At 40.9% G+C, this 19,544-nt stretch overlaps 1 protein-coding gene across 5 annotated transcripts in view; it reads left to right on the top strand.

The window, feature by feature from the left end:
* SOS1 (SOS Ras/Rac guanine nucleotide exchange factor 1) overlaps positions 1-17,034 on the top strand; it is a 64,564-nt gene extending 47,530 nt beyond the window's left edge. For 4 of the 5 annotated variants that reach the window (XM_014964527.1, XM_014964529.1, XM_014964528.1 and 1 more), the window contains 9 exons: positions 1,080-1,302; positions 1,934-2,053; positions 2,381-2,543; positions 2,919-3,036; positions 4,386-4,558; positions 6,092-6,208; positions 6,356-6,620; positions 7,539-7,657; positions 8,779-10,740. In XM_014964527.1, coding sequence (XP_014820013.1) covers positions 1,080-1,302; positions 1,934-2,053; positions 2,381-2,543; positions 2,919-3,036; positions 4,386-4,558; positions 6,092-6,208; positions 6,356-6,620; positions 7,539-7,657; positions 8,779-9,267 — 1,787 coding nt within the window. In that variant the 3' untranslated portion in view covers positions 9,268-10,740. Of the gene's footprint in view, positions 1-1,079; positions 1,303-1,933; positions 2,054-2,380; positions 2,544-2,918; positions 3,037-4,385; positions 4,559-6,091; positions 6,209-6,355; positions 6,621-7,538; positions 7,658-8,778; positions 12,541-14,833 lie in introns of those variants that run through there. The other variant, XR_001414348.1, reaches the window with a different exon arrangement.
* The last annotated feature ends 2,510 nt before the right edge of the window (positions 17,035-19,544 follow it).

The following is a 19,544-nucleotide window of genomic DNA, read 5'->3' as shown; positions in this document are numbered from 1 at the left end:
CCTTTCACTGAGCAGATAAGGAAAAACAGGACTGACTGCTTATTAAATACTTCATAAAGAACATAAAGTAAACCTCAATTAAAAAAACCCCAACAAACAACGCTATTATTCAAAGTCTGGCTCCTGTTCAGAAGAATGAATGGTATTTAGATCCTATTAAATAAGTATTGGTTTTGTTATAAAAGGACTGAAATAATGCAAAATAATAAGAACTGAGTAATGATCAGGACAGAGCAATTGTTTTGATTGTCCTCTTAAACTATACACAGAGGTAATATTTGTAAAAGTTGGATGGTGGAAACCACTATTTCTTTGAAGCAAGGGTTTTCCAGCTCTTTCACAGTGTGTAGTAGACCTGTAGGACAGCTTTCAGTTGTGATTGTACAGATCTTTTCTGTTGCCTTCTAAGGAAAACTGAGAGAGCTACAGGAGTAGTTTGTAGGAAAATAGTATGTTAGAGAAGTATTTAATGGTTATATAGCAATTAAAAAGAGGGGGGAAATGAGCCAGCTAGTTTAATGTGAGTTACTGGTGTATTTTCAGTGGACTTGCCATCTTATGCATGAAATACTTACGGTGTGGAGCTAAGCAGGCATTTGGCCTTTGGGTTTTATTCTGAGCTTTGACATTAGGTGTAATAGCGGGAGAAGCTTCTCTCTGTTTCCTGTTTTCCCCTTCTGTGTTACCTGAGGTAAGCATGTCCTCTTGCCCAAAGTGTGAAGTTCAGAGTGTTTACAGAAGTGCATTTTGGGCAAAAGAAGGTTAGTTCCTTAAACTCATTGTAAAGCCAGAAAAGAGAGGCAAACAACTGATTTGGAGCAGGAGCCCGATTTGGGTGTTCTGAATTTTGCTTGGAAAAATTTGGCATGCTCAGCATTGGCTGTTGAGGAATTCTTCTTTGGATGTTTGAATTCTTCGAGACTTGTGTGAGAACGGTACTTATGCACTTCTAAACAACATATGGTTGCTTTAATTTAGTAGGTTTGGGGTTTAAATCCAAAGATTTTTAAATTATAATGACCTCTTTGGAAAAACGGTATTAAGAGTAACTAAATAGTAATTTTCTCTCTGTGTGCCAGGCAAAGCGATGAAGAAATGGGTTGAATCAATCACAAAGATAATCAACCGGAAAAAGCAGGCACAAGCCATTGGGCCAAGTCACAACATTACTTTTGAGAGCCCGCCCCCGGCAATTGAATGGCACATAAGCAAACCAGGACACACAGAGACTTTTGACTTGCTCACTTTGCATCCAATAGAAATTGCTCGGCAGCTCACTTTACTTGAGTCAGATTTTTACAGGTAACTTTCCTCCATTGAAAAGCACATGATACAAACCAAAATGTTCTCCAGCATGAAATTGTTTCTGCGGGCCCCTGCTGTGAAGCCCCACGGTAGGTCAAGGGACTTTACCAGTGCTGTTTATTAATTGCTATTTTTTCAGAAAAAAATCTAAATAACGGTATTTGTCTTATCCTTCCAAAGTTAACATGCAGTACATGTGACGGATGCATACTTTTAATTGCATTGTGCTGCAGGTTTCTCTTGATATTTTCTGAGTAGATCAACCCTTGAGAAGCATGAACATAAATAAATCAGTTTTCTTCATATCCTAGTCTGTGAAGCAAATTATGGACCATGTCAGATCTCACCAGCTGTCTGAGAGAGGTTGTTCAGGCGTTGGAAGCTCACATTTTATCATGGTGAATGAGATGTAGACTTCATTCTTCATTTAGATGAACAGAGGTGGTTAATAAATTAAGAAATAATTTACACACTAAAAAAGAAGCATAGAAATACCAGTCAGTCAGTCATGTGAGGGGCCTAACATTATAGAAGACAAGCAATATCTTAAGTATTTATTTCCAAATACTAATTGCAAATTCACTGGAAATTTAATTACATTATTTGGTACATGCATCTACTTTTCTAGAGCTGTGCAGCCATCTGAACTAGTTGGAAGTGTGTGGACAAAGGAAGATAAAGAAATTAATTCTCCCAACCTTCTCAAAATGATAAGACATACAACTAACCTGACTTTGTGGTTTGAAAAGTAAGTGACTTCCCTGAATCTGTACCTATTCCATTTCTGGACATATACAGTCCATTCAGAAGTATACCATGAAAAATTCTGTTCTGGGAGAATTCCAGTTTCAAGTTGTGTTTAGATGCTACAACTGGTGCCTGCAAGAATTTTACCATAATGGTCTCAGCTTTTTATTCTTAGAATATTACCAAATGTTTGTTCTCTAAACATTTTCAAAAATGTGTCAAGTAATTTGATAAACATTTCATATTTGTTTGTGTTACTACTTAATATTTGATTTTGGAAAACTAATCAAATGCTTTGATACAAAATCAAATGTTCTTGTGCTTTTAGATGCATTGTAGAAACAGAAAACCTAGAGGAAAGAGTAATTGTAGTGAGCCGGATAATTGAGATCCTGCAAGTTTTTCAAGAGCTAAACAACTTTAATGGTGTCCTTGAGATTGTCAGTGCTATGAACTCCGCAGCAGTGTATAGGTTGGATCACACATTTGAGGTACAGCAAAATGTTTTCCATTTTTGGTACGGAAGGGTAATGCAATGCACCTTAGCTACACTAAAAGCCTGTATTTTCAGTAAGCATGTCCTTCAAAGAAGGAGCAAGGAAGGTAAATCCCCCAACAAATTAATCAATCAGGGTGTAATAGAAAGGTTTTAGGCTTTTTTTTTTCTTGGTTTCAGAAGCAAGAAATCGGTTCTCATCCTCACTTAAGAAATGCAGAAAAAGCTGGCAAAATCCTGAGATGGTGGGACACTGTTCTCCTGGTCACTGACATAAATATCAGTGGGAGACCATTACTGTCAGTATTGTTACTGGGCTACACCTCTACCCTCTCTTTCCAAACAACCTGTTCCATCTCTCTTTCTTTAGCAAATTCCAAGTCGCCAGAAGAAGATTTTAGAAGAAGCTTATGAGCTGAGTGAGGATCATTATAAGAAATACTTGGCAAAACTCAGGTCCATTAATCCTCCTTGTGTGCCTTTTTTTGGTAAGTACATTTGGTTTGAATGAGCTGTATCATGCATAAACATTTGGAAAGTATTGAGCTAGGGCTCTGAACAGAGTATGAACAATAGTGAGAAGTCAATTTTAACAGGACAGTTGGGTTTGAATTTCAGGTGCCCAAACATTAATCTATGTGAAAGAAAAATTAAAGTGACTTAATTGCAGATGTTATTTGCAGTAAAAATAAGTATATCTGTGATATCTCATTTACATATTTACTCATTTTTACTTTGAATGTGGTTTGGTGTTGTGACCATAAATGTCTTAAATGGAAGGCAGGTACATTAGAAATAATTATTGCCATTGACTAGTAGAGAAAGAAGGACCCCCTTCCCATCAAGAATTCCGAGAAATAAAGCTAGAGTTTTAATTTTTGTGGTTTCTTATAACTGGAGTCTTATTTCTATTAAAAAGTCTTCTTTCTATAAAAAGAGTTTGGGAAGGAAGCCTCTTCTTTATCGTCAATCGTAACAGTTCATTTAAGTAAATTGCTTGGAATTTCTTGTGTTAAACAAATTATGAAGTTAAGCACATGGCATTCCTGTTCTTTAGCAAGCTGCTCGGATGTTTGCTGCAGATTAGTTCCAATTCTGGACATTGCACTCGTCCAGCATAGGCTTCAGGCCAAAATTGAAAGAAAATAGTGTTGATGGCTTTTTTGGCCTTTTGCAATTTGGGGAAAGATATACTCCAGAGCTCTGCAAAGAAAGATAAGATCAGCTAAGAAACCTTCTGTCCTGCTTCAGAGATGAGTAGAGGTTAGCAGGATCACACATAACTAGGTTCAGTTATTTGTCTCAAGTTTTACTTAGAAGAGTCATGACAGTTACAGATGTATTATCTGTGGACTTGAGGGTGCTCTTTTCTTTCTAATTTTCAAATGATTTGATGCAATTATGAAGCCATGAGTGGAGAGTAGAACAGAAGAATAAAACCTGAAAATAAAATTTTTGGAGCTTAGCTGAGGTCTCTAATGGAGTGAAGCTGAATTGAGACAGATCAGTTAAAAGAAAGTACTTGAGTTCAGTGTACTCTTGTGTTGCAAAATGCTCGTAGCGTTCAGTTGTGTGAGCTTCCTAAACAATAGAAAGATGCATAGACTGAGATTTTGATGCAAAAAAGGCACCTTTCTGAAAAAGGCATATTAAAATATTTGAATTGTTGCCCTTATTTGAAAATGAGGTGCGATTGTCTTATCGACCCTATCAGAGAATTTTTCTAAATAATTAGAGTGCACAAATTAAATTATTTAAGAATTTTTTGTATTGCAGTCATGTGACTTCCTCCTTATTTTCTACTATATATTGAGAACCTCTTTTATGTGCTCTTTAGGGATTTACTTAACTAACATTCTGAAAACAGAAGAAGGCAACCCTGAATTTCTAAAGCGACATGGGAAAGAACTTATAAACTTCAGCAAGAGGAGAAAGGTAGCTGAAATAACAGGAGAGATACAGCAGTACCAGAACCAGCCTTATTGTTTGAGGGTGGAATTTGATATCAGGGTAAGTGGCATTATTTCCTTGAGTCCATGCACTGAGCTACTTTTGTGGTGACCATAAGGATAAGCTGAATTCACATAGATTCAATCAGACTGAATCAGAGACGAACAGAAGGCCTGTCATAAAATATCTCATTGTAAGAAAGGGCAGAAAGCTCAATGCTTGCAGGTTGGCGGGGTCTGGAGTTTTTTTGCTCCAGCAAGGTAGGTAGATCTTCTTACTGATCCGTGTTAAACAGGAACAAAAACTACCAGATTCTCACTGTCCTTCACTCTGTTTATTTGTCCAGTGAGCCCAGTTGTCTTTTCCTCATCTGTTACACTGTCTTTATGATTCCAGGCTTACCTGGTAGTACTGTGTTTACGTCATGTGTTGGTGGTGGTGATACATTTTTCTTTCTCTTGTTACTTGTTCTCCTTGGTCTGTGGTGTTCTCTAGACAGTTCTCTCTGTTTGCTTTCCTTTCTTCCTTTTCTTTTTTTTTTAATATCTTTTGAGCTATATACTTTCAGAGAATCATAGGACAGATTATCTTAAGAGATTCTGCAAGACTTTCTTCTGCTACTTGTTTTCCCCAGGGTCTGACAGAATGCGTTTTGAGAGCAGTCTTCCCTGCATCAGCGTAAAAATAGACTCATAGAATAGAATTGCCCAGGCCGGAAGGGACCTCCAAAGGTCATCTAGTCTGACCTCCCCACAGTCAGCAGGGACACCCCCGACTAGACCAGGTTGCCCAGGGCCTCGTCGAGCCTCATCTTTAATATCTCCAGGGAAGGGGCCTCAACCACCTCCCTGGGCAACCTGTTCCAGTGCTCCACCACCCTCACAGTGAAGAACCCTCTCCTAATCTCCAGTCTAAATCTGTTCCCCTCCAGCTTGAAGCCATTGCCCCTCGTCCTGTCACTGCAGGCCTTTCTAAACAGGTTCTCCCCAGCCTTCCTGTAGGCTCCCTTCAGGTACTGGACTATTAGGTCTCCCCGGAGCCTCCTCTTCTTCAGGCTGAACAACCCCAGCTCCCTCAGCCTGTCCTCGTAGCAGAGGTGCTCCATCCCCCTGATCATCCTTGTGGCCCTCGTCTGGACCCGCTCCATCAGGTCCATGTCCTTCTTATATTGAGGGCTCCAGACCTGCACACAATACTCCAGGTGAGGTCTCTGGACCTGCTGGCAACGCATCTTTTGATGCAGCCCAGGATGCGATTGGCCTTCTGGGCTGCAACTGCACACTGCCTGCTCATGTCCAGCTTCTCGTCCACCAGCATACAGCTTATTCTGAAGTATGTGTTTGAGCTAACCTGGTCTGATTTTTGCACTGCAGAAAGTATTTAGGGTACTTGCACGGTTGTTTGTCAGGCAAAGCATAGCAGTAGCAATGCCCAGCAAAGGGCTGGCAATATATAGATTTAATAACTTAAAAAATTATCATTGCTTCTGACTCCAGCATTTTTTTTTCTCTCTTCTCTGGAACAGTTGGGATCATTTGTGCAGTAGAAACAAACAGTATTAGCTGACAAGATTTCTACCTTCTTATCTTTCAGAGATTTTTTGAAAACCTGAATCCAATGGGAAACAGCATGGAGACAGAATTTACAGATTATCTGTTCAACAAGTCACTAGAGATAGAGCCACGAAATGTCAAGCCTCCACCAAGATTTGTTAGTATTCAATGTATTATTTTTTTTTAAATGCTTACATTTGTCTTTCACAGATAGCAGAAGTCATTGTAGATCTCTAACTTATTAAATATAAAACTACTTTTTGGTGACTTTGTGGGCTTTTGATTTTGTTTTTTGTCATTTCAGCCCAAAAAATACAGCTATCCTCTCAAGTCTCCAGGTGTTCGTCCCTCTAATCCAAGACCAGGTACCATGAGACATCCTACACCACTGCAACAGGAGCCAAGGAAAATTAGTTACAGCCGCATCCCAGAGACTGAAACTGAAACTACAGCATCTGCACCAAACTCTCCCCGAACACCTTTGACCCCTCCCCCTGCTTCTGCCACTTCGAGTAACACAGATGCCTGCAGTGTGTTTGACTCTGATCCTTCAAGTCCATTTCATGCAAGTAGGTGCTAATAGATAGTCTACTAAGAATGTGTGTGTTAGACAGGTGAAATAATGTTTAAGTCTTCAAAAGCGACTATAGAAATAGTTGCTTTTGTCTGCTTGTGGCAGAAAAAGCTTTCAATGTGTTTTATTCATTTAAGTATATGTGGTGAATGGATTCAGTGAGTATCTGGTTGATGGTGAGAGTAAAAATGGATGTTTTGTGAGCCTTATTCTGCTGTCCATCATTCTGAATTGGTTTTCATGCACATGGATGGTTTTCCTGCACAACTTAAAATCAGTATTTCCCTGCTTTAAATCTATCAGGACCCGTCCACACTTACTTTTTCTTCTGACTTCACCAACAAACTAGAAATCTTGTATTTTAGTATGTGATTTCAGTAATTTTAGTGGACGTAGCCTCCTGTCCTGTGGGAGGGCTTTCAAAGTAAGTACAAGGTTAGTCCTGTGTTCAGCTGGTTGCCACAAGGAGGTCAAATGACTTGCTAAAAGCAGAAGTTGCTTAGCAGAACAATGACTTTGCTGAGTGTCCAAGTGAGGTCTCTGGAATACCTCTTCAGAAGAAGATATTTCTTCACTGTTGGTTTGGCCCACTGACTGCAGGTTTACGATACTGTTTTAGTGCTGTTGTGATACAAGAACAACTTTGTGGTGTGGCTTTGGTTTTGAGGATTACTTAAGCATGTGCACAGACTGATGACTGCAGAGATGATTGCAGCACAGAAAAGCAGTTTGTCTGGAAGCTGCAAGTTAGAGGGTTGTTTCATTGTCTTTCTTTAACACCTTCTCGATTCATTCTGCTTTTTATCAGCAATTACTTTGTTATTTGTGACACCTTTTTTGGAAGCAATAAAGGAAATATACTGAGTCAAAAAAAAGTTCATCATTATCAAGATTCTTTTTTTATGTCTACTAGGATCTGCTTCTGTGTCTTCCATAAACTTTACCAAAAATTCAGATGAAGCTCATGTTCCCCCTCCGGTTCCTCCACGAAGAAGACCAGAGTCTGCCCCAGCTGAATCCTCCCCATCAAAAGTAAGTAAAGAGAAAAAAGGGCATTTTTTCTCGGAGCCGAGGGCAAGGTATGATAGAAAAGTAACTCTTAAAGATAGTACATGTATTTTTGAGGAACTGTATGTAAAAGAGCAAGCAGCCATGTATTTCAAGCCTTCACAGCTCTGCCTCTTTATGTCCTGATCCCGAACAAATGAAAGTTAGCAGAGGGAAACTAAACTTAGGGTTAGAAGTGTCTTATCTATTGTTCCACTCTGCTCGGGCCCTCATATTGCCTGTAAGAACCTGAGGCTTCAGTCAGATGTTTCCATTTATGATAATTGTCCAAGAGTATCATTTTGGAGTGTATAAGTGGGGGTAAAGAACTGAAGAATAGGAATGATGGAACCTTTCAGTCTTCTGAAAAGGTTCATTAGAATATTTGACACTGATGCTTTCAGTGCTTTCTTTTCCCTGCTTGATTACCTATCCTGCTCCTGCCTGCTTAACCCATTGCTACATTTTCCTTTTGCATTTAATTGGAAACGTCCTATATGTGGTAGGGTGTTGGAGACCAATTACCCTGTCACTGTGCTCTGCAGCTTGGGAACTGTTCACTTCAATAATTACGACTACTTAATTCCATCTTCTGAGCATAGTTTATTTTTTTCCTGTTAAGCTTCATTTGCCTCTCCCTTTTCCTAATTTTCTTGGAGAAATAGCTGGTGTTATTACCCACCTCAAGTGCTTGTAACTGAGGAGGTGATGGAAGATGTCCAGACCTACTCAGCAAGCAGACCTTGGACTAGCATGGAAATTATTGCTTTGACCATTCTTTGCCTTGCCTTTGTCACTCTCTGTGCATCTTTGTTCCTTCCATCCCTGGCTGTTTACTCATGTATTGAAAAAACCCTGCTCTCCCCCTGCATATCCAGTCTCTGTCTTTTCTGTCTGCATCACTCTGAAAAACATGTTTTTCAGGCACCACCACTCCCTTTTGCTTCCTTACTCCCCATCTTCATTCTGCACCTGCTTGTTGGGCCTCCTTTTTAACTGGATAAGAGCAATCTGCATGGCAGGAGCTCTGCTTCCATTTCACAGTAGGGTCCTCTTCTTTACTATCACTCTAAAACTTTACTGAATGAAATGTTTGTGTACCTCAGATTACTTCTGCGCACCTGGACAGCCCACCAGCAATCCCTCCTAGGCAACCAACCTCTAAAGTGTATTCACCAAGGTACTCAGTACCTGACCGGACCTGCATCTCTGACCCCCCTGAAAGCCCTCCTGTGTTACCACCACGAGAACCTGTGCGAACTCCAGATGTTTTCTCTAGCTCACCACTACACCTCCAGCCTCCACCACTGGGGAGAAAAAGCGAACTTGGTAACACCTTTTTCCCAAACAGTCCATCACCATTTACTCCCCCTCAGACACCTTCTCCACATGTAGCACGGAGGCATCTTCCATCACCACCTTTGATACCACAAGATGTGGACCTCCATTCTGTTGCTGGACCACCTGTTCCTCCACGACAAAGCACTTCTCAACATATCCCAAAGCTTCCTCCAAAAACTTACAAAAGGGAGCACACACACCCATCGATGCATCGAGACGGACCACCATTGCTGGAGAATGCCCATTCCTCCTGAACTATCCCTTGCGCTGGGAGTCGCGTTTTCCTGGTGCTACGTCTGTTGCTGGCAATGGATGCACTGAACCTGGTGGTGCCAAGGAGTTGGGATGTGTATGCCAAACACTAAAAACTCTCCAATGGATTGGAAATGCAGTGTACAGAAATGGGATTGCAAAAAAAGACGTTCTAGTGGAAAAACCGGTTAACTTGCTATTCTTGTTTTAGTATGCAGGACATTGTTCTAAAGTAGTTGGACAACTGATTGTACCAGAAAACAGACTTGAGGGACTTCTTTGGCCAATGAGCAGAGACTGTGTTTGTGTAGTGATCAATAATGTCCAGTACAGGAAAGAAAAGACTCTGGTATCCATCGGTTCCTTACAATGGCACAGTTTATGGAATGAAAACATTATGCACTTTTTAAAAATCTCAAACAGGGAAGTTTATATCCTCCTTAATTTTTTCTTTGCTTTACTCCCTGCTTTAAAATACCTTCCTAAAATTATGAGAAGGACTGTGAGGAAGATCTGTGGTACCTAACTGAGCTAGGATTAAGGCCAAGCACTGTATTGCAGTCCTGTTTACAAGTTGTTACAATGAGTGGTAGGGGGTACCTAGGCTTCACCAAAGAGGTACTTTATTATTATTTTCTGAAATATTATGGTGCCAGTTCAAAAATAAATTTTTGCCAGGAAGCATAATGTCTAGTTATTGCTTTCTTTAGATAGAGGAGATTAAAGTCTTACATCATTAAGAGGACAGCAAGGGTTTTTTTTTAAAAGCAGCACTATCATCCGAAGTGAATATACTAGTACATTTAGGAGACTGTTAATCTCTGCTAGGTTATGTCACATTCTTTTTAAGGTTTACTGATAATCCATTTCATGGCTAGTAGCTATTCTTTTTCAGTCATGCCATGAAAACAGGCACTTGTGAAAAGGAGCACTCACTGGTAAACTTCCATAGCTATTGTCATGTTTTACTAACAGTAGATTAATCAGCATACATAGAATTGCCTTGCAGTTGCATAAATCATGTGTATATAGTGAAGGTTGCATAAATATACTTGCAGATTGTTTTTAATTTAATTGAAATAAAGATACAGATATGTTTGGCTGACATACGTTAAATTATTACACAGACAGATGTACAACTCAGTTTTTCAGTTAAGCACTGAAGGGGATAAAAGCACATGTTGTGGTACGTATTTTTCCTAGTTCAGTGTATGTATTTTAATAATAAGAGTCTAAAGATAAATCGGTTTTGGCATGTATTACAAAGTAATAATTTAGTAATACCTGAGAAGCTGGGTTACTCCCAAGGTAAATTATTATATGTTATAAAATTTCTCACACCTGCTGTATGACACTTGTTAGAAAAATTCAAACTTGTATTAACCGTTGCAGTAGCTTTCTGTGTCCAAAATACACATGTACTGGTATAAGTATCATGACATGGATTATCCATAAACCTGTGTACTGCTCTTCAACTCTAGACAATACTGTGACAGTAATGCATGGCAGTTACTGAAGAAACGAAGCTCTATAATCTCCAGTGCAGTATGTATATGAAGTGTAAAGTATCTCATCTTCAGTTAATATGGCTCATGAAAAAAAGTAAAATCATACAACATTTCCTTTTTGGAAGAAGAATACATTTCAGCGCCTTGGAAAGCTGTGTCATTAGAGGTGGTGTTAGTTGAATGATGGTGGAAATCACCATTTTTAATGCTTTTTGCACTGCCATTGAGCAGTGCCCCTTGGTCCTCTAGTGTGGTCATTACATTTCAGAAGGTTCTCTGATTTCGTGAACAACAGTTTTCATCATAGTCAAATGCTGAAATTTGTCAGTTCTATTCCTTCTTTGATGTCTTTAACAACTTTGTTTTGAAATATTTTCCTGGCAAAAGAAGAAAAAGTGAAGATCTCTAAACCTTGGCTTCAGAAGAGAACACTACATGGGAGCTTTGTGAAAACCCTGAAGCTACAGGATGCATATTTAGGTTATCGGTCCTTTGGATATAAATGCCGTGATAGGCCTACTGTTAGCAATGTCATCTAAATTATTAGCTCATCAGCAGATTACCAGGGAAAACTCCTTAAATTTAGAATTTCTGACCTTCTGTACACTATTTCTATTTTGCAGTCAAGGCAGACTAGGCAGAAGGAATGATCTAGTGGGTAGGTTGCTCAGCTAGAAGGAGAGACCTCACATGGACCCTGCTAATCAGTGATTTCTTGAATGTCGGTAGGTCTCTGTTTCCCTTTGTGAAATCGGGAAAGCTGTTTCGCATCTCTGTGGTTGCGGATAAAAGTCCTTTACTGGTGAGGTACTTGGACAACAGGTAATAATGGTCACCATGCAAGAACCTAACTTAAACATGCTTTGGAGCTCAGCAGAATGGGTTAGTCATACAGTGCACAAATCATGGTGATGTCTCAGCTGCAAAGAGGAAGGTCAGGATGAGAATCAAACCTGTTGCATTTAGAAGTTTTGAGTATAACTGCTAAGGCACTGTTTTGTGTAATGACATGTTTATTTGTGTTAATTATTTAGTCTGGAATTACTTCTTATTTGGACCTTGTTTACATTAGTGACAATGCTTCTCACATAGAAAATGAAATCATTTTAATGATGCTGTTTCCTTGGTAAAATTACGCTGGATGGTCTGGCGTGGCCTGGGATGATGGACAATGAAACATGCTTGTTTGGAGGCTGAGTTGCTGTACTACTCTAGAGTGCTGATGTGAAAGAAAAAAAAAAAAAATCAGCCTAAACAGCTGCAAACTGCAGTCAACATTATAGAGTTCAGCAGAACTTTATAGGCGAACTTACAGGTGAACAGGTGAACTTTAACAATTTGTGCTGTTATACATCAAGGTTTCTTCTTTATATATAGTCTAGTGCAACAGTGGAACATAACCTGGGTTTGTTCATTTTCTTCCAGAGTGTCATGATTGTGTGTTAGCTCAGAAAAACCCTCTGGGAATTTGGAAGGATTCCAAGTGCAAGATCCTGCACCTGGATCGGGGCAACCCCTGGTGTCAATACAGGCTGGGGAATGGCGAGCAGGTCTGCCGAGAAGGACTTGGGAGAACTGGTGAACATGAGCTGGCAATGTGCACTCACAACCCAGAAAGCCAACCACATCCTGGGCTGCATCAAAAGCGGTGTGGCCAGCAGGGAGGAGATTCACCCCCTCTGCTCTGCCCTGGTGACACCCCATGTGGAGTACTGCATGCAGCTCTGGGGCCCCCAACATAAGAAGGACATGGACCTGTTGGAGCAGGTCCAGAGGAGGCCACAAAGATGATCCGAGGGCTGAGCACCTCTCCTTTGAAGACAGGCAGAGAGTTGGGGGTGTTTAGCCCCAACTGTTTGTTGGAGAAGAGAAGACTCCAGGGAGACCTTATCGCGGCCCTTCAATACTTAAAGGGGGCTTATAAGAAATAGGGGGACAAACTTTTCCGTAAGGCCTGTTGTGATAGACCAAGGGGTAACAGTTTTAAACTGAAAGAAGGAAGATTTAGACTAGATAAGAAAGATATTTTTTACAATGAGGGTGATGAGACACTGACCCAGGTTGCCCGAAAAGGTAGTAGATTCCCGAGCCCCAGAAACATTCAAGGTCAGGTTGGATTGGGCTTTGAGGAACCTCATCTAGTTGAAGATGTACCTCCTCATGGCAGGGGGGTTGGACTATAGATGGCTTTTAAAGGTCCCTTCCAACCCAAACTATTCTATGATTTTGCAAGTGCCATGCATTTATGTCTGTTCAGCATGCAGCTTGGAAAGTCAGCTATTGTGCTGTCAGGTGACCCCAAGGTACATGCTGTTGTCATGATGTTCAGCAGCCCAGGCAAAGTTTTTCAATAACTGTCTGCTAATGGAGAACATCATCCTACTTCGGGATCAATACCATCCTCAAGAAGCCATCTCCAGTGTGGGCTAACCTGTTTCCCTAATATGCCCCTCTTAAATTGGGGGCAGAGGTCTGTCTCAGATCATTCAAGATTTAAAATGACATCGTGGGATTTTTAATTATTTTTCTTATGTGTGTATCTTAAATTAGACTTCCTGTTGAACCGGGTCTGATTCCAGCTTGGTGATTTCACTGGAGGTACCGCTATTGAAGGTAGTAGATTATTGTGCTTCAGGGAGAAGGTTTTATTTTGTTACCTACAAGGAAGTTTCTTTTCAGCTTGAAGAGGTGCTGGAACAAATTTGCCTCGCAGCAGGCTATGTGCAACACCGGTGCGGTGTAATAAGCCTCAGTGACCTTCTCTGTGGCTGTTGTCTCAACCTAGTGTGGCATTTTAGAGGCAGCCTCTACTACTTGTATTGCTAGCACTGCTGAAATTTAAGCTCAATACATTCATGAATGTTTGTCTCACAAATTCTATGAAAGTTAAACATAATGTTTCTTAGTACTTTGCTGCTGTGAGCAGTGCAATTTGCTGCAGCACGTCATAGTCCCTCCTTGACTTGTTCCTTGCTGCTGGTTCCCAGCCAGCAAGGAGAGACTTGTTCAAAAAGACTGTTTTAAGATGATATTAAAAAGTTTGCAAATTCTAATGGGTTGTCCCCCCCACATCAAAATACTGTTTTTCAGTTGTTGAATTGTCATTTCAAAATGTAGAGGATGCATGGGCTGAAGCCTTTTTAGCTCTTATTCATTAAGGAGAGAAATCTGTGGCCCAATATAGTTGTAAAAACAAAAGCCATTTTAACTTCATTTGTAAATTCGATGCCTTATTTTCCATTAAAAAAAAAATCCTTAAGTGCATTTTTCTATTAACAGCAAATTTCCCTTTTGCCTAAAATAGTGCATTAAGTAGCCAACTGCTGCAGCATTACAAGGCAAAGTAAAGCCTTTTTTTTTTTAAAAAGTCACTTTTTTTTGATGTGAAAGAAAAAAAAAAAAAATCAGCCTAAACAGCTGCAAACTGCAGTCAACATTATAGAGTTCAGCAGAACTTTATAGGCGAACTTACAGGTGAACAGGTGAACTTTAACAATTTGTGCTGTTATACATCAAGGTTTCTTCTTTATATATAGTCTAGTGCAACAGTGGAACATAACCTGGGTTTGTTCATTTTCTTCCAGAGTGTCATGATTGTGTGTTAGCTCAGAAAAACCCTCTGGGAATTTGGAAGGATTCCAAGTGCAAGATCCTGCACCTGGATCGGGGCAACCCCTGGTGTCAATACAGGCTGGGGAATGGCGAGCAGGTCTGCCGAGAAGGACTTGGGAGAACTGGTGAACATGAGCTGGCAATGTGCACTCACAACCCAGAAAGCCAACCACATCCTGGGCTGCATCAAAAGCGGTGTGGCCAGCAGGGAGGAGATTCACCCCCTCTGCTCTGCCCTGGTGACACCCCATGTGGAGTACTGCATGCAGCTCTGGGGCCCCCAACATAAGAAGGACATGGACCTGTTGGAGCAGGTCCAGAGGAGGCCACAAAGATGATCCGAGGGCTGAGCACCTCTCCTTTGAAGACAGGCAGAGAGTTGGGGGTGTTTAGCCCCAACTGTTTGTTGGAGAAGAGAAGACTCCAGGGAGACCTTATCGCGGCCCAGGTCCAGAGGAGGCCACAAAGATGATCCGAGGGCTGAGCACCTCTCCTTTGAAGACAGGCAGAGAGTTGGGGGTGTTTAGCCCCAACTGTTTGTTGGAGAAGAGAAGACTCCAGGGAGACCTTATCGCGGCCCTTCAATACTTAAAGGGGGCTTATAAGAAATAGGGGGACAAACTTTTCCGTAAGGCCTGTTGTGATAGACCAAGGGGTAACAGTTTTAAACTGAAAGAAGGAAGATTTAGACTAGATAAGAAAGATATTTTTTACAATGAGGGTGATGAGACACTGACCCAGGTTGCCCGAAAAGGTAGTAGATTCCCGAGCCCCAGAAACATTCAAGGTCAGGTTGGATTGGGCTTTGAGGAACCTCATCTAGTTGAAGATGTACCTCCTCATGGCAGGGGGGTTGGACTATAGATGGCTTTTAAAGGTCCCTTCCAACCCAAACTATTCTATGATTTTGCAAGTGCCATGCATTTATGTCTGTTCAGCATGCAGCTTGGAAAGTCAGCTATTGTGCTGTCAGGTGACCCCAAGGTACATGCTGTTGTCATGATGTTCAGCAGCCCAGGCAAAGTTTTTCAATAACTGTCTGCTAATGGAGAACATCATCCTACTTCGGGATCAATACCATCCTCAAGAAGCCATCTCCAGTGTGGGCTAACCTGTTTCCCTAATATGCCCCTCTTAAATTGGGGGCAGAGGTCTGTCTCAGATCATTCAAGATTTAAAATGACATCGTGGGATTTTTAATTATTTTTCTTATGTGTGTATCTTAAATTAGACTTCCTGTTGAACCGGGTCTGATTCCAGCTTGGTGATTTCACTGGAGGTACCGCTATTGAAGGTAGTAGATTATTGTGCTTCAGGGAGAAGGTTTTATTTTGTTACCTACAAGGAAGTTTCTTTTCAGCTTGAAGAGGTGCTGGAACAAATTTGCCTCGCAGCAGGCTATGTGCAACACCGGTGCGGTGTAATAAGCCTCAGTGACCTTCTCTGTGGCTGTTGTCTCAACCTAGTGTGGCATTTTAGAGGCAGCCTCTACTACTTGTATTGCTAGCACTGCTGAAATTTAAGCTCAATACATTCATGAATGTTTGTCTCACAAATTCTATGAAAGTTAAACATAATGTTTCTTAGTACTTTGCTGCTGTGAGCAGTGCAATTTGCTGCAGCACGTCATAGTCCCTCCTTGACTTGTTCCTTGCTGCTGGTTCCCAGCCAGCAAGGAGAGACTTGTTCAAAAAGACTGTTTTAAGATGATATTAAAAAGTTTGCAAATTCTAATGGGTTGTCCCCCCCACATCAAAATACTGTTTTTCAGTTGTTGAATTGTCATTTCAAAATGTAGAGGATGCATGGGCTGAAGCCTTTTTAGCTCTTATTCATTAAGGAGAGAAATCTGTGGCCCAATATAGTTGTAAAAACAAAAGCCATTTTAACTTCATTTGTAAATTCGATGCCTTATTTTCCATTAAAAAAAAAATCCTTAAGTGCATTTTTCTATTAACAGCAAATTTCCCTTTTGCCTAAAATAGTGCATTAAGTAGCCAACTGCTGCAGCATTACAAGGCAAAGTAAAGCCTTTTTTTTTTTAAAAAGTCACTTTTTTTTTTTTTTTACTTTCTAGCCAGTGAATGTGAAATCCTATACTAGATGGCTGAAAAACTGAAAGGGAAAAATAAAATAAAAAAACCATATCATGCCAGATGCATGACAGTTTTAGTAGCTGCCAAATGTGCCTTTTATCAAAGAACATCTAATATTTTTAAAAAGAAGGGAAGCCAAAGGTGGACAATCAGGGCTGCATGTTGCTAGAATTGCTTTGGAGAAATTTGTTCAAATCTACTTTGGAATAAGCCTTTTTTTGTTTGTGAAAAAGAAGAAATTTTAGGTTCTGGTAAGTTTGTTCCAGTATGTGTGTACATTGGCCTTTGTTTGACGGCACGGGTACTTGCCAAAATGAGTGAATGTTAAAAGCTATGTCAGTCCAGTTGTAAAAAGAAAAACCGGAGAAAGAGAAGGGGTAGATTTAGCTGGCACATATGATGACCTTTGTATGTAACTGTCTGTAGGTGATACCTGTATGCTGTGTCTTCAGTGGTATTCAGATTGCATTTAAGTGAAAATTTAATAGTGGCTGTTGTCTTTTGGCATTGCAAGATATGTTCTAATGATAATAAAAAAAAAAAAAAAAAAAAAGCGCCTTACATATCCCAGAAGTGTACACTTTTGAATATGTAAGATACTCTGAAAGTCCTTGTCTGAGACTGGCTTCCTTACATTTAAATACTGTGTGCTTTACACTAAGGACAATCATGAGTCTGCTACAGATGTTTATTTTGCTCAGGATAGTAAAAATACTAAGACACAGTTGCTTGTGAGCAGAAGACAAGTAAGCAAGGTGTACTTACAGTAAGGAACACAAAATAGCATCTTTTAACTGTGATGTTCTCTGCCCCAGGATTATTCATGGTGAGTGTTACTCCAGCTCTGCAGCTTTCCATTAAAACTTACTGTGTCAAAGTATCTGCAATTTATGGGTAAATACTGTCTCTTTCATTTTAATGTATGAATTTTTTAGGTAGGAAATTTTTAGGTAGAGGCTACATCTTGTCTCCTTGTTGAATCAGTTCACAGTAAGTAAAGGGACATCATTATGTTTAATATCTTGTATCTGGCAATAGGCAAAAGATCTGCTTTAAATAACAGAGTGAATAAAGAAAAGCCACTTGCAGGTAGAAACTGCTTGATATTCACGGTAGCCTCCTCCATCTAACCACCCCACAAAACCAAATATCAGCCAAAGACAGTACTACCCATACCCCAGCTCCTCTCCTGTTTAGGCACGAGCAACAGGCCCTAACAAATCACCACAGAGTTTGGAAGAAGCAACTGGATTCTTTGGCACCTGTTGCAGTGGTTGTTACGGTTTGAAGAACCTGCAAATGTTTTTTTGTCTTATGGACCCAGTGATCCCTCAGCACCTGTGAAGGGGAATCTGAAAAAAACAAGGAGACCCAAGGATTTAATAGAATAAGACTAACTAATTAACATTAATAACACTAAAGAACCAGTGTTGAGCCCAATACCAATCTAAAATAGGCAGGGGTTGTACCCAGCCCATTCCCCACAGGGAATGTGGGGCCCTCCCCGCAGGGACAGCCCCTGTGGGACCCTGTGAGCGCTGGGGCTTCGGGAGGAAGGGAAGGGCTCAGGGCTCCGGCACCGGGGCAGGGAGTTCTCAGGGTGGCAGCCATCAAGGGAGAGAAAAAAACCCTCAGCAAACTTTCCAATTTATGTTGAATGTGCTGTTCACGGTATGGAATAACCCTGTCGGCAGCTTGGGCCAAGTGACCGGGCCTCGCTCCTCCTCACCCCTGCACCTGGCAAGGCTCAAAAACACTGAGACCTTGAAACCCACATGCCACAGCTGGCTGTAAAGTAAATATTGTCGTAATTCAGACACAAGGGGCTCCTAAAAGTGCAGTTTTCCCTTAAAAAATAGGAGAGACCTTGCTGAAAAGTAAAATTACTGAAAGATAATTTAATCCTGTGTCGCTCAAACCAGGACAGTGGTTTTTGCCCTTACTGAGGAATATTTATACTTGTACATGTAATACAGATGAAAATACTCTTTAAAAACTTGTTGAGGAAGCCAGGATACATTGCAACTCTGGGGAAAAAAAGTAGGAGAAAGTGCCTAAATTATATAAACTTGGAAGTAACCTCAGCTGCTAAGCCTCAGCTTTGAGGAATGGTGAGAGGATATGTTTGACCAGCACTGAAAGTCAAAGTTACCCATGATTAGAGGAGAGTCCAGGGTGGCTGACAAGCAGGGAGCGTAGTCATGGAGAGGTGATCTAGAAGAGTCACAGCCACAATGAGAGTGTGTCCTGTTGGGGCTGTCTCAGGCTCTGGCAGTTCCCCAGCAGCTAGGTCTGCATCCCTATCATTGAAGGGGATTTGAGGAGAAAAACCCTTAGTAGATGTGCACAGGAGTAAAACTCTATTTGGGCTGTTGATTCTAAACTCTACTGGCATACTCTGATCCCCGAGAGCACTGTCCTCAAGTGACACAATGCTGCCGGGAGCTACAGAGCAGCAGGAGGAATGCTACACATGCTTGCAGGTGCCGCGTGGTGTGGCGAGATGTGAGCGTCCCTGTGTGTGGTGTCACTGTTTTGGACCTGCTGAGAACGTGACAAAGGTAGGATGGTGTTGATAGTCAGAACTGGAATTAAATTTGGTATTAGTGATATACAGCAAAATATTAAGATCTCTTACAGAGTTGGATAGTTGAAATTACAGTGGTGTGAGAGGCTCGTGGGATTTTTTTGTGAAAGCTCATGTGTCTGTAACAGAAGCAATGGAAGGAGTAGAGGAGATGGAGGAAGGAGCTGAAAAAATGTCACAGTGAGCTGCACCAACAAACAGGATCTTAACCAGAAGCCTAGAGAGTGAGTTAGCTGAGTGCTGGGTAAGGGTCTTGGAACCAGGTGTGTGTAAACAGTCTTCTGGCGTGCCTGTATGTGCAGGGGAATGGGATTTTGTAGGTCATGTTGCCTCAGAAAGGGACCTGAGAAACATGTGTTTCTTCATTTAATGGATGCAACCTTGTAGCTGATTCAGTCAAAGAGACGACAGTGTTATTTAAAATCAACATTTATTTGGCACAGGAAAAAAAAATCCAGAGCACAAATGTACACTAA

This window comes from Calidris pugnax, unplaced genomic scaffold, assembly GCF_001431845.1.
Source record: "Calidris pugnax isolate Ruff unplaced genomic scaffold, ASM143184v1 scaffold219, whole genome shotgun sequence".
Classification (NCBI taxonomy): domain Eukaryota; kingdom Metazoa; phylum Chordata; class Aves; order Charadriiformes; family Scolopacidae; genus Calidris; species Calidris pugnax.
The sequence above is the reverse complement of the archived record's forward strand: the minus strand, read 5'-3'. Positions and strand labels throughout refer to the sequence as shown.